Source organism: Heptranchias perlo, chromosome 18 (assembly GCF_035084215.1).
Source record: "Heptranchias perlo isolate sHepPer1 chromosome 18, sHepPer1.hap1, whole genome shotgun sequence".
NCBI lineage: Eukaryota > Metazoa > Chordata > Chondrichthyes > Hexanchiformes > Hexanchidae > Heptranchias > Heptranchias perlo.
The window spans coordinates 43389291-43402939 of NC_090342.1; the positions used below are offsets into that span (position 1 = coordinate 43389291).

Genomic DNA, 13649 nt, shown 5'->3' on the forward strand with positions numbered 1-13649 from the left:
CCACACTAATGTGGTTGACTTCTAATTGTCAGGGCAACTAGGGATGAGCAACAAATGCTGGCCTTGATAACGAAGAACAACCCAAGAATGAATTTTTTAAAAATGAGATAACCCATTTGGCAGTAGGATGGTTTGGAAATCTGAGTATTTACTTTTATTTGTCATATCTTAATTAAAGTCACATGAATTGATTCCACTTTAAATAAATTCCATTACTTTACAGATTACCAGCCAAAACATTTATTACTGAGCAAAACATAATCATTAGTTGACATGGCATTCTGAGTATGTTCCAACCTCCAATTCCTTCAGCACAAATTCTAATTTTCCCTACAGAAGCATGAGATTGAACTTGCATTGAGTTTTACCACTCTTTTACAGCCCAGTCCTTAGTCAGGACAGACTAGTATGTGGGCCCACCCTCTGGTTTACTCCTGGCACAAATGATGACAGATGATGGACAAGAGGGCCTGGAGGGACAATTCTCTTTCAAAAATGGCTGCAGAGATAGAGAGAAAGTTACGTATTTGAGGGAAGTAAAATTTAGTGCAGCCTAATTCCCACCCCCACCACTCCCCCACCAACAACTTTGTGCAGTGGTCACAGAGGCATTAAGGCTCCTTCATATATGGTTTATATTTATATAAGAATTGTAAAACAAACACCATCTTAGCTCCATATGCCAGTGAATTAAAAAAATTATGATAGAACAGAAAAATAAAGTTACAAATTGTCATCATTTTTAATTACTAAATGTAGTCTTACACTCCACATTACTAAACGATCACGTAAAAAGGCAGTGAATTGGAATCTTTGTGTCTAATTTTGCGGTCGGATTGACAAGTGTAATGTACCAGCATTCTGCCAACAGATTGTTGTGTCAACTTCACAAACAAAGAAACATCAGACTGGCAAATGCAGTATGTGCCACCTGTTCCACTTGTGTTTAGGGAGAGTTTAGCGATGAATTTACCTCAGGTTGCTCTGGATAGCATTATACAGCCAATGGCTCTCTCCACTTCAAATCTGTAACAGTTTAGTCTCACATATATAAGATGCTGGATTGCAGGTAGATACTTCAGAGATTGGAGCCAGCATTGACAATTAAGCTTTTAATTCCAATCAAAATTTTAAGAAAAGAATCTTGCTGTGCAATGCTCCAATTGAATCTACATTGTAATATGCCAAATAGCCTCAAAAATCATTATTAAAATTAAATCCATCTGGTGCTTGGCTAGCATTCCACCCCATACTACGTTAAAGCACTCCTTACCTGCACTGAAAGTCTAATATTAGCCACTCGATTAAAATTGTTTTTATTTAAATACATAATCTAAATTTAAACTTGCATAAAGAAATTAACCACACAGCACTCGCATTTACACATTTCACCATTCTTACTTGGAGGACAAATAGATGATTTGACCAAGATACATTTTTTGAAGAGTGCTTGCCAAGGTGACAAGAACATTAGAGAACAAATCATTCTACCTGGCTCAGTGACACCAGCGCAATGCATCTAAAATAGGTCCAATCAAACACAATCTAAGGATTCAGATACTTGGACTGACCATTAACCACTAAATATAGAAGAGCACTCCCTCCTGCAGCACTGAATGTCAACCTCCCACACTCTGTTTCACTGGTTTCTGCATTATTGACCACCTCCAATAATGTGGAAGTGCAGTAATATAGACTCAGAGTAGTCTTGGGCAATTAAATCTCATTTGTTGGTAACTGGATTTTACCTGCCAAAATTTGATGGTGCTTAAGACCATTGCAGAATGGAATTTTAATTTCACCTGTCTGCACTGGATTTGAAACCAAATCCCAAGGGTGCAAAGACAGTGCTAACATTGTGCGTCTGCTAATAATAGTGATTAAATTATACATGTGGTATGTTGACTGATTTATGGCTCCACTAGAATTTATTTAATAAGCCAATCCACTCCAGGGCCACGATTTTAAATGGGAAAACAGGTGGGTTGGGGTGGGGGGCAGTACTTTGGAGTTATGCAGTTTGTTTTCCCTATCTCCTATTTAATGATGGAACATGATATGTCATGTTCCTCAGACTGTCATCTTGACTACAGACCCAAATTAGCTTCAACCGGAGACATTTCATCTATATTTGCTCTTGTAATTTTATCCCCCATCTCCTCCCGACTTTCTTGCCTCCAAACTATTTTCCTCTGTCAAAAGGTCAGGAGAGCCCTACCTGTGAACATTTTTGTGGCTGTTCTTATTCCTACTCTGTGGTAGTCCAAAAACTGTTGCGATTGAGCATTTTGGATGGTGTTTCCTCTGGTCAATTTTCCCCATCAACTGCTGGAAGTTCCAGCATAAATATCAGCTCAGAATGGGATTTGGAGGTCTAATGCTCTAAAATTATAACTAACCTCATGTGAAATCTGTAAAATACTATGTTGCGTAAATTTGATTCAGCTAATGTAAAAGACAATTAAAGAAGATTTAGTGGATTCAGCTCAAGTAACACAAACTTAGTCAGTCTGGGGAACTATTAGAGCCTGGCCTTTGGGATCATCAAAACGGTCATTAGTTGTCAGCTGCATGATCATGTGGATGCCATAGGTAAGGATGCACAAAAGAACCAGCGATGTCACTAGGGCCATCCAGATTGCATGAGTGAAGAATGAGGTACAGTCACTTGCATAAGCAAATAGGTTGTTCTCCACATTGAAACCTTGAATCTGTTGAGGCAAAAGGACATAAGAATAGTTTAGTATTTTAATCAAGATTAAGTTTGGTGAATAAAGGTTTTGTCTGGCTTCTGCAACAATTCTTGCATTGTGCAATTGAAACAGGTAAATTAGCTTGGAAGCTTGATTCAGACGAGACCTCGTTTAAGGTCTTTCCATAACCTACTTTAGGCTTAATTGGATGCATAATGATACATGTCATCTTATAGTGCACCCGAGAGTCCAATGTCACTCTAACATCAGCCTGCTAACAGGAAGTAACTATTGTCTATGAAGAGACCATCAATTTTAGTGTCCAAGATGGTTGTACACAAAAAGTATAATGTATGCAGCCTTTACAATGCACTGGTGTCAGTGCAACACTGAGCTTTTCAGTACACTAATCCCAGAAGTGCTTTACAAACCTGCTGGTGCAGACCTGCACTGTGTAAGCAAAATAACACTTAGGAGTTGGTCTTTCACAGAATTAGCTTCAATTTTGACCAATTTAGGTGTCAGCCTCGGATCAGTGGTAGCACTCTCAACCCAGAGCCAGAAGGCTGTGGGTTCAAGCCTTAATCCAGAGATTTAAGCAAATAATCAGTGCAGTACTGAGGGAGTGCTGCAATGTCGGAGATGCTGTCTTTCCAATGAGATGTTAAAATGAGGTCCCATTTCTATCTCAGGTGGACGTGAAAGATCCTACGGCACTATTCAAAGAGGAGCAGGGAAGGTGTCCTGGCCAACATTTATCACTCAACCAACACCACTAAAAGAAACAGATCATCTTGTCATTTATCTCATTGCTGTTAGTGGGATCATGCTGTGCACAAATTAGCTTCCGCGATTACAACAGTGACTACATTTCAAGAAGTCCAGAGGTTGTGGAATGCATTATAAGAGCAAGTTCTTTCTTTAATTATGAAGAGCTAGGTCTTCGGTTCTTCTCAATCACCAAAAACCAACTACAGTCCAACACCACTAAGCTGTGCTTCACTCATGGGTCAGAATGTATGCAGTTGCCATTTCCTACTCCATAGGGGGCAGTGTAATGGTGACTCCTGCTCACATCATTGTGATAGTGTCAGTAATACACCAGCAGGTATACGAATAGCATTATTTCACTTTTTGTTGAGGGTGGTTAAAGGGTCATCATTCAGGGCAGCTTGTTTACAGTTTCTCAAGGTAACAAAGGACAAACACTGAAATCTGATCAGTCTGTTCACTGGCAGTGATGAAACCTGATCTATATTGTCCTCTCATATTACCTAAAGTGAGAGTGCCTTTCAAGGCAACTCAGGGGTATAAATCACCCAACGCAGCAAAACTGTCATGGAATGAAGATTTAGCTGCTGCCTCCAACTGAAACTGTGGACAGTGCCAAGTATAAATGGTTTGTGCTGTTGGGACCTGGCCATCAGGTTGCCATTTTGGGTTTTGGCCACATACGAATGAACTTCTCAGCCCCTACAGGCCAATAATACATTGTCCCTGTTCTGGAGGCTAAACATAGCAGATTGGGCAAGAATTAGGGTTGCCAACCCTCCCGAATTGTCCGGGAGTTTCCCACAATTAAGGACTGATGGCCTGGGCAGTGCTGCGAGCAACCCAGGAGAAAATAGGGAAGTACAGGTGATGGGCAGCGCCAGTGCACCAGCAAGAGGAGGCATTGCTTTGATGTGTGGGCGTGGAGGCCAGTCCTCTGCAGTGCTGATTCAGTACAAGTGAGTGGGCCAGTAAGCAGCACGAGCATGCCGATTATACAGCGCAATTGTAATTTAACATAATCAAGCGGTGCAAACAGAGCGGCCTGTCACTCACCACCTGGTGATGGACGAGGAGTAGGAGATTTATCGATTGTGGAGGACTCGTGAAACTATCAGGCTGGTTTACACAGGAAGAATACAAGCTTTAACTTGGGAGGAAGAGAGTCTGCATTAGCTGAGGGGGGAGGGGAAAGAGTGCCCAAATTAACTAAGTGTGAGGGGGGAAGAGTGTCAGCATTAACTGGGGGGGAGGGGGCGGGGGGGGGGGGAGGCAGAGTGCCAGCATTCACTGGGGGGTGGGGAAGAGTGTCAGCTTTAACTGGGGGGGTGGGGAAGAGTGTCAACTTTAACTGGGGGGGTGGGGAAGAGTGCCAGCATTAACTGGGGGGTGGGGAAGAGTGCCAGCATTAACTGGGGGAAGTGTGCCAGCATTAACTGGGGGAAGTGTGCCAGGATTAACTGGGGGGGAGGGGGCGGGGGGGGAGGCAGAGTGCCAGCATTCACTGGGGGGTGGGGAAGAGCGTCAGCTTTAACTGGGGGGTGGGGAAGAGTGCCAGCATTAAATGGGGGAAGAGAAGCCTGTAACTCACCACCTAGTGATGGATGAGGAGGAGGAGACTTACTGACTGGAAGATCTGTAATACTATCATGCAAGTGGATTATGGTGTCAGTATTGTGGTCTGTTTGAAGGATTAAAGCTGGGCCGGTTTACAGGGGTGCATACAGGGGCTGGGGGTGTGGCCTGGCTGGTGATGGGGATCAGTGTTTCCAGCATACAGGGGTGGGTTTACACTAGCAAGTTAGCCTGCACTGAAGCAAAGGCAGTAAACTTCCCAAATAACAGCTGTTTGTATTTTGACTGCAGCAGTAGCCATTTTAGGTAAGTATTTGTGGTAACTTTACTATTCCAATCAGTTCATTTTTCCATTTGCCTCCCCTCCTCCCCGACTATCGCTTAATCTTTTCCTAAGTCTGTAGCCTACCTGTGAGGGAATTATCAGGTCATTTTGAGAATGAGGTGGTGAAAACCATTGCTGGCCTTTCTTTCCCCCCTTTGAATACATTTTTTCTCCCTGTCATTTTTCATTGAAGTGGAGGGTGAAATATATTACAAGCTGGATAGCTCAATGGTGAAGGATAAAATACTAGAGCCTGGTCTTCAGTTGCTTCCAACCCTTTATTCACAGAGCTCCACATTACCCACACCACATCCTAGATTAGCTCTCTTCTATATGGAGACAAGAGCCCCAATTGATACAAACCACCTGAATACAATTAACATTAATTGATATAAATCACATGGATACAATTAACAAAATGGTGTTTAAATCCCCATCCTTCAGCTCTTGTGTGGCAGGGTTGCTTATCCTCCAGGATTACAGATGCTGCCCAAATTGCTGAGTGTTTCCAGCATTTTCTGCTCTTGTTTGAGATTATAAAGAATTGATCACCTCTGATTTCTCGGAGGTGGGGGGAGATCAGAGACCACAACTCTCAAAGCGGTGGGAGTTCTGAAAAGGAATGCAGGGAAGTGTACAGAAATGGAAGTGAACTGCAAATCTGGAATCTTAATTCGATATGTAAATACGTTCAGCGAAATCAGCCCTTGCACCTAAATCAGATGCTGCTTCAGATATTGAAAGTCAGTTCACTTCGGAAAATTGCCACCACTTGCCAACAGATAAGTTTTGCTTATTTAACACATGCTTTTGTACAGTGGAGCCATGTTCAAAAAAAGTTTTCTTTTAATTAATTCCATACACATCGCATCTCAGTACAATATAGGAAAGAATTAAACAGAGGCAAAGGAAAAAGAAACAAAAACATGGTCTTTAACCTGAAAATCAGTTACGGCCCATGGAAATTATTTAAGTGGCAAGCTTGCATGCCAGAGATTCCAAATATCCTCAACATAATGAGAATGTAAAAATCATTAGGATTCCAGGTCAATTTATTATTTTTTTAGAAGGGGGTGTGAATTTTGCAAGGATTGGCAGTGTTACAAAATCAACCATTTTCCAATTTCTCATATCCATCACCAATCAACAATTGCACTTGCTCATAATAAATAGGGTTGCACTAATGCTTCTTTCAATGTCACCTATTTACCTGAAACTCAGAAATGGTGATGCTCCAGGCTTGGGCTGCCTTGTTAGCTGCAATAAATGTTGCACCATAGAGCTTGCTGGTTCCTACCAACTGACAGTGGAAAGAATACTCCTGTGGTGCTGAGATACTGGACACATTAAACATTGCGACGCTTAGCTTATCCTGCACAATTTCAACAAAATCCAAAGTGAACCAGTTTCTAGCAGATCCAGTGTAGAAATTGTTCCTCATTAGAAACCTTTGAAGGAAAACAAAATGCACATCAATTATTTCTTTACAACACCTTATTGTTTGTTAAATTATTATATGTTCAAAAGAATTTAGTTTTCCTGTAACACACCATCAAAAATAACTTGTTAATGTCACAGATGCAATATTATTGAATTGATAAAACCTTCAGGCCCGCATGACAGATTTTCTTCAAATGGCAACGAAAACCAAAACAGTGAAGAAATTAAGCACATATAAGAAAACATCAGGGTGAGAAAAAGCCATTCGGCCCAAGATTGTGCTTCTAGTATTTCAATTTACCCAGCCTACTATACAACTGTATCATGAACTCCCATAATGTCTTTGGTTCAATTATATTTCCTAGTAGATCTTAGCAAGTATTTAACACTCTGAGTAAAGACACTGAGAGAAAAGCAAACACGCAGTTTTTTCTCCTTATTGAAATCTGATATGAAAAAAAAAGTTGAATTTTGAAAGCAAACAGCTTCTTTGAGGGAAACAGGATGGAAGTATAAGAGGTGAAGGGGAGAAGGAAAATTGATTGAGGATGAGTGGGTTTCTGGCATCTTGCCACCTTCCCTTGGGGGGATCGAGTGGATGGAGGGTTAAGGATGAGATGGGTGACAGTAGAACAAGGAGGACTGGAGGATACAGGGATTCAGGTAGTCAATCAAAGAGGTAGGGTTGGGATTGAGGGGGTAGTAAGAAAGGGAATGAAAAGTTGGGGTCGCATTGGGAACGAGAGATGGGGGAAGCATGAGTGACTGAGGGAGGGGATAGGAAAGGAGCCACTCAAGGCCACATTTTCCCTGCAGCCCCCACCCCCATTGCAACCTACAGCCATTGGTAGTTCCCTTCCCGCCATATCACGCCATACGACCCCCACCATTTCCTACCTGAAAACAAAGAAAAGAAGAAAAGGACAGAGAGAGCAAAAAAGGTGATTAAGGCAAGAGAAGCCTAAATGAAAGATAGAGACAGAAGCAAATGAGGAGAGACAGAGAGGAATAGAAACAAAAAGTCGTAAGCAACAGATAAGGAAGGACCACATTCGACTTAATGGGCACAATTTTGAAATGGTGGTGAGTTGGCAGTGGGGCGGGGGGGGGGGTGAAGGTACGCGTGGCAAACCCAAATTAAAAAAACTTACCTTTTCCGATGCGATTGCGATGTAATTGATGGTGATTAAAGTTCATTCCGGGTTTGAAGCCCGGCAGCCAGCCTGACTGACAGACTGGCTGCCGGCAGGAGCTGCAATGCAGAGGCGGGGGGGGGGGGGGGGGGGAAGAGAGAGAGCAAGGCGTCATCCGGCGCTGGAACAGAGAGTGGAGGACACTGAAGATGGGGGTGGGGGGAGTGGAAGATCGGGGTGGGGGAGAGTGGAAAATCGGAGGGGAGAGTGGAAGATCGGAGACGGACATTGGGGGGGGGGAGGGGGGAGATTGGAGAGGGACATCGTGGGGGGGGGGGTGGGAGATTGGAGAGGGACATCGTGGGGGGGTGGGGGTGGAGAAGGACGTCGGAGGGAGAGACATCGGACATCAGAACAGGGTGGAAAGGCAGGTTTATTTTGTTTTTTAACTTTGTGCAATGGTTTTTTATTTAGTTTATTTTGTTTATTTTTGCCTGATCCGATCCTTCGCTCCTGGTTTCACCAGGCATGAATCAGAAGCTATGGGAAAGCCGCCCAGGTAAGTTTAAAATCGTTTTAACTATCTATTATGTCAGAAATAAAGTACCTTAAATTCCTCAACGAGATACATTTGGTTCTTTAACTATCATCCCGCCGGCTTTAATTGCCCCCGCAATTTGATTTTAAAATTGAGCCCATTGTGTGCAAATGCCATGATATTAAATAGTGATGATATAAAATAAATGTATTATGTAAAAATAAGGATAAATTGTGTGACTTTAAAATTGGGATTGAATTATGTCTGCAAGCCTTGGTCCCATTATCTCCTGCCCTTTAGCCCCACTGCACTTAAAGATTACATTTGGTCTTGATGACCCATGTGCATCATGGGAGGTCAACTAGCAATATATTAAACATCTTGCATCTGAACACACTTTTTATTAATTTCTTACATAATAAATTCCTATGTTCACATTTATAATGGGAAATGCCCTTGTAAAATTCTCACCCTATAATTGTGCATTCCCACCAGTGGAGGTGCTGCAGTGTCAGATAATATCAAACAATCCTTTATTTTCTCCCCCAGAAAATAATTTTTTTTTTGATTTAAAAATCGCTTCTTGCTGCTTTGAGCGGCAGCTCCCTGTTATTTAATGGTGCTGTGGCCGCTGATGCAGTCAGCAGCCTCAGGTCTCAAGGCAGCCCTTTTCTAACCTGTCCACCCTTCCTACTGCTCCAGAGGTGTCCTTTAGACTGTGGGTGGTGTCTCAAGCTCAGTCTCCGTCCTCAAGATTATTTCTTTTTATTCCCCCCTCTCCCACCTCTGGTTCCAAAAGCTTCTAGCCTCGTTCCCCTCAGACTGTCTCCAGTTTGATCACTTGCTGCTCACTCGACTGATTGCCTACTGCCAAAGGCCTCCACAAAAATGCTGGGCCAGAATTTGCTGTCAAAGTAACAGTGAGGCTAATGGCGCTCACCATTATTTATGCATAAGTGCTACAGCATCTTCAGGCGAGGAGCAGATGCATGTTTAAATGCCAATATCTAAAAGTTGCTGTCCGACTTGCACCACTCCATCGCTGTCTGCCTCATCTTTGAAATGCATTGAATGGCGTGAAGTTGCTGTATTTGCGCATTAGATACAAACTAAATTCGCCCCGGAAAGTTAAGTCTTGTCATTTCAAGAGTAAGTACCCTTTTAACGACGTGATAAGTGTTAGTTATGCCAATCAACCTCTGGCACTGAAAATTAACTATTACAAGTGTAGAGTCTGATTCCTTCAGGTATTAACTGTTGTTGGAGATTTACAAACATAAAATTATAAATAATTTTTAAAAACGTTTTCTTTCTGTCTCTTTCACTCTCTCTCTTAATCCAATCTTTTTCTCCCTCTCTTTATTTCTCTTTCTGTACCTGATTTGACATTGAATTCACCCACTCTAATTTACACTTCCTTCTTAGTCTCTGCGCTGTTCATTTCTCAATCCTTCAATCTGACTGGTTAAGGAGATACCCAGTTGCTTACCCCGTTCACTCAGGTCCCAGATGCCCTGTTGCCCTCGCTGCCCCATTATCAGCTCGCACCTTCAGCAACTTGGCACACCAAAAATTTAAGAACCTAAACGTGCAAGGGCAAGTCTAACTGACAGCAGATGACATTAGATGCCCTGCTACAGCAAAATCTGGGCCTTTATTTCTCTGCCTTGAGTGGGTAGCAATCCTAATGACTTTGACCCGAGTCCACCGGTCACTTCTCATATTTGACGTTCAGGCCACACCTCCCACTCAGCATCTTTCATCGTGGCAATCAGCATGCTCCATGCCTCCTGCCTGTTGAAACCTGCTCCCCTGTTTTTGGGACATGCACCTTTTCTCAGTTGGCCCCTGCTGTCCAGATTCACCAATATCACTAGGTCTCTAAATCTGCCACTGAACCAGGGAAAACAAATGTAACAACATAAATGTCAGGAGCCAGAGTGTGAATTAAAAGAACAATTTAAAAGCCGCTTTAGAGAAATGGTACAGGCTTACCTGATTTCCAGAGTGTTAACGCTGATACTTGGATTTTTTCGTAGTGAATACTTGAGGGATAACCTAATGTAAAGTACATGAAAAGATGAGATTTATAAAGTGTTTTTATTAAAGCAAGTTTTAAAATTGAAATTCAGAGATCTTTGCCCAAATTTGAAAACACAAGAAAAGCTCAGTTTGGATAACTCTGAAATGACTAATGTCCTACAAAATCAACAAATTTGGGGAACTTAGAATAAAATTGTTATTGAAAAGTAATACTCCAACAGTTATATGGATTCAATCTTTACTCCGGGACTTGAGAACATAAAATCTAGGTCGACACTTCAGTGCAGCACTGGGAGGGTGCAGCAATGACACTGACAAGGCAACATTGCACAGTTCCCAGGAAGAACGTAAGTATTCCTGTGCAATTGGAAAGATAAACAGTTGGCAAAGTACAGCGCATGGTTGCTGTGATAGTGCACCAAGTTCAGAGTAAAATGCAGTTAAGATGCATTGTAAACCAACATTGTAAATGCAATGCACATATTACCACACTTGGCAACCTTGTATATGTCAACAATTTGTTCCTCATTTATTCCCAAGTTCTGAGTATGGGTGAGACTTGTTCGCTCACTTGCATCCATGCTGCTCTTTGTTGCAAGGTGGCCCTCACTTCCAAAACAATCACCTCTCTGTAGAATATCCTGCAGCAGGACCTCTAAACCCGTCAAACTAACTGGGGCAGTTCTCTCCATCGTCTGCCTCCAGGCATTTTCCCCCCTTTGTTGCAGGACAGCTTTTAAGGGTGACCAGTGACCCTTTAAGCGCTGCTGGCACCCATTAATTAGAACTTCATCCTGTAACACTCCCAGTGCATCATGCTCTGTGCACTAGGAGCATCAGGTATATAATTAGCTGCCCTCACATTATAGCACAAGCTCAGCCTGTTGCTCTACAAGTGTGCACTGTGCTTGATGCACAGGTGCCACTGTGCTAGGACTGCACTATCTACCCCAGAGTGAATAACCATTGCACCTCATCTAAAAGTTATCATTCTGCTGGTGACATGATCCCAATGCTTGAATTATTGACCAATTGCTTGAATTGAAGTCAATGCTTGAATTGACCAAGCTTTTGGTCACCTGTCCTAATATCTCCTTATGTGGCTCGGTGTCAAATTTTGTTTGAAAGCGTTCCTGTAAAGTGCTTTGGGACATTTTACTATGTTAAAGGCACTATATAAATGCAAGTTGTTGTTGTTATACAGACTTATCTCTTGTATTCACTGATGTCACATCACAAATACCCTACATACAATAAATAAGTTGCTCGTTTGACCACATTGATATGAGCTCTAAATATAGAGGAAGAGCTCACACACCTTAGAGGTTTTAGCAAAATACAAGGTGAAAAATAAAATGAATCTTCCCCAGCTCCCCCCCGCCCCACACACCTAGTTACATCATAAGCTGCTACAACTTCACATCCACTCTGCTGAAAATAAGCCTCAGACACATGTTACAAAGTCAATCAGCAACAGGGTTTGCAAACCATATACGGCCTTACATTGCAAAATGTTTGAAAAAAAATCAGCTGCCAAGCCTAAAGAAGCTGGTATCTACATTTAGTATTGCGATTTCTTCAACTTACGTGGTATTAGTGGTTGAACATATGGAGCTACTGGAGTCGACTGAATTGGAAATAAAGGTTTCATTGGTCAAGTCGATTAATGTTCCATTGACTGTTAGTTGCAGACTGGCAGCATGAAAGAGAATGCACGTGTTTGTGCCGTTCGTTACATTCAGGGGCGGGTATGGAACAGAACTGGTTGAAACCGTGCCCATTAATCGGCGTCCAGTTTGAATCGCTGCATCGGTCGTCCTTCTAATAACCTGAAACAGTAAAAAGAGAATGTCTGATGAAGCAATTTAAAGACAGGCAGTAGCAACCGGTGAGCCTAACAGACGACCCACTCACTTATGCGCCAGTCATCTGCACCTATGCATTACTTTGGCTGAATAAACCATTACTGCCATGGTCCATAGGCTTACCTCAGGACTCATGAATACAACACCATTTCTCCCCAACTATCTTATTCTGGCCTATTCCAAATCAAGTGTCACAACAATACAGGACCACTTAAACCATTTTCTTTTTACCCCAGTTGTGGTGTAGATGTGTTCAGTATGGTGTTCCCCTTTGCATGTCTTTTACAGCCTAACCATTCACTCCTTCTAAGTGTTTCACCATTGGGAGGAGGAAATGAGGTGGATGACAACTGCGTATCAGTGTCTGCATCTAGAGATGGAGGTGGCCCAGTATCTCCTGGTGCTAGATCAGTGGATGTCCCTGCAACTACCGCTGCCATGGGGATTGATGCAGTGGTTGCCTGGGCTTATATGCAATCTGATACGTCTGCAGTCTTTTGAGGGAGGCGGCTGCATGCTACAGATGTGGTGTCTCTGTCATCTGCGCCAGCTCTGCTGCTGGTCAGCCCCTCAGCATAGCCAGGGATCTGTGTAGCAGCAGAAAATGGGCAGCAATGAGCTCGCTGGAGTAGGGCCTGTAGTGGCCGTGCTCTCCCTAGTGATCTGCAACTCTGTCAGGCAGTCATCCAGTACTACATAGAAGTGAGTTGTAGATTCCTCCATAGATGCCTCTAAACTGTGCAGGTTGTTGGGCACACTCTCAAATAACTGCATGAATTGCAATTGCTGAACCCCTAAAATGCATTTGTAGGCAGGCCTTGTGCAGGCTGGTTCCCTGAACTTAGCAGCTGAAGAAGCCCTCAAGCAGACCTTCCAGCCACCAGGTTATCCTGCTCCAATTCCATCTGCATTTGCTCCTCCTTACTCTTGCTCTGTGCTTTGCCAAGTACTACCTTCTGCAACTTACTAACTGATCCCTGCAGAGTGGATATATCTGAGCTCATGCTTGCTATTGTAAGGTGCTGTGAGGTGGTAGGCTGAGTTTGCAAATTGAGCTCTGCCATCTTTTGCTCTTGGGCACCTGGAGGGGCAAAAGAAGAACATATGTTAGAGTGCTGACAGTAAGTCACCCCTTGACACGGAGCTTACAGGGCAAGACATTCTAGTAGTGTGTATTACTGCAGCATTGTACTGTATGTCTACGTGTCAAGGAGTGAATGATTAAGTAAGGAAAGAAAGGATGCAAAACAAAGGATGATACTAGCC

General features: G+C 42.8%; 1 protein-coding gene across 2 annotated transcripts in view; it reads right to left on the minus strand.

The window, feature by feature from the left end:
- Nucleotides 1-224: 224 nt before the first annotated feature.
- Nucleotides 225-13649, minus strand: part of LOC137334814 (V-type proton ATPase subunit S1-like) — a 48089-nt gene continuing 34664 nt past the window's right edge. For both annotated transcript variants that reach the window (XM_067999808.1, XM_067999809.1), the window contains 4 exons: nt 12106-12347; nt 10471-10533; nt 6575-6812; nt 225-2711 (listed from right to left, as the gene is read on the minus strand). In XM_067999808.1, coding sequence (XP_067855909.1) covers nt 2502-2711; nt 6575-6812; nt 10471-10533; nt 12106-12347 — 753 coding nt within the window. In that variant the 3' untranslated portion in view covers nt 225-2501. The remainder of the gene's footprint in view (nt 2712-6574; nt 6813-10470; nt 10534-12105; nt 12348-13649) is intronic.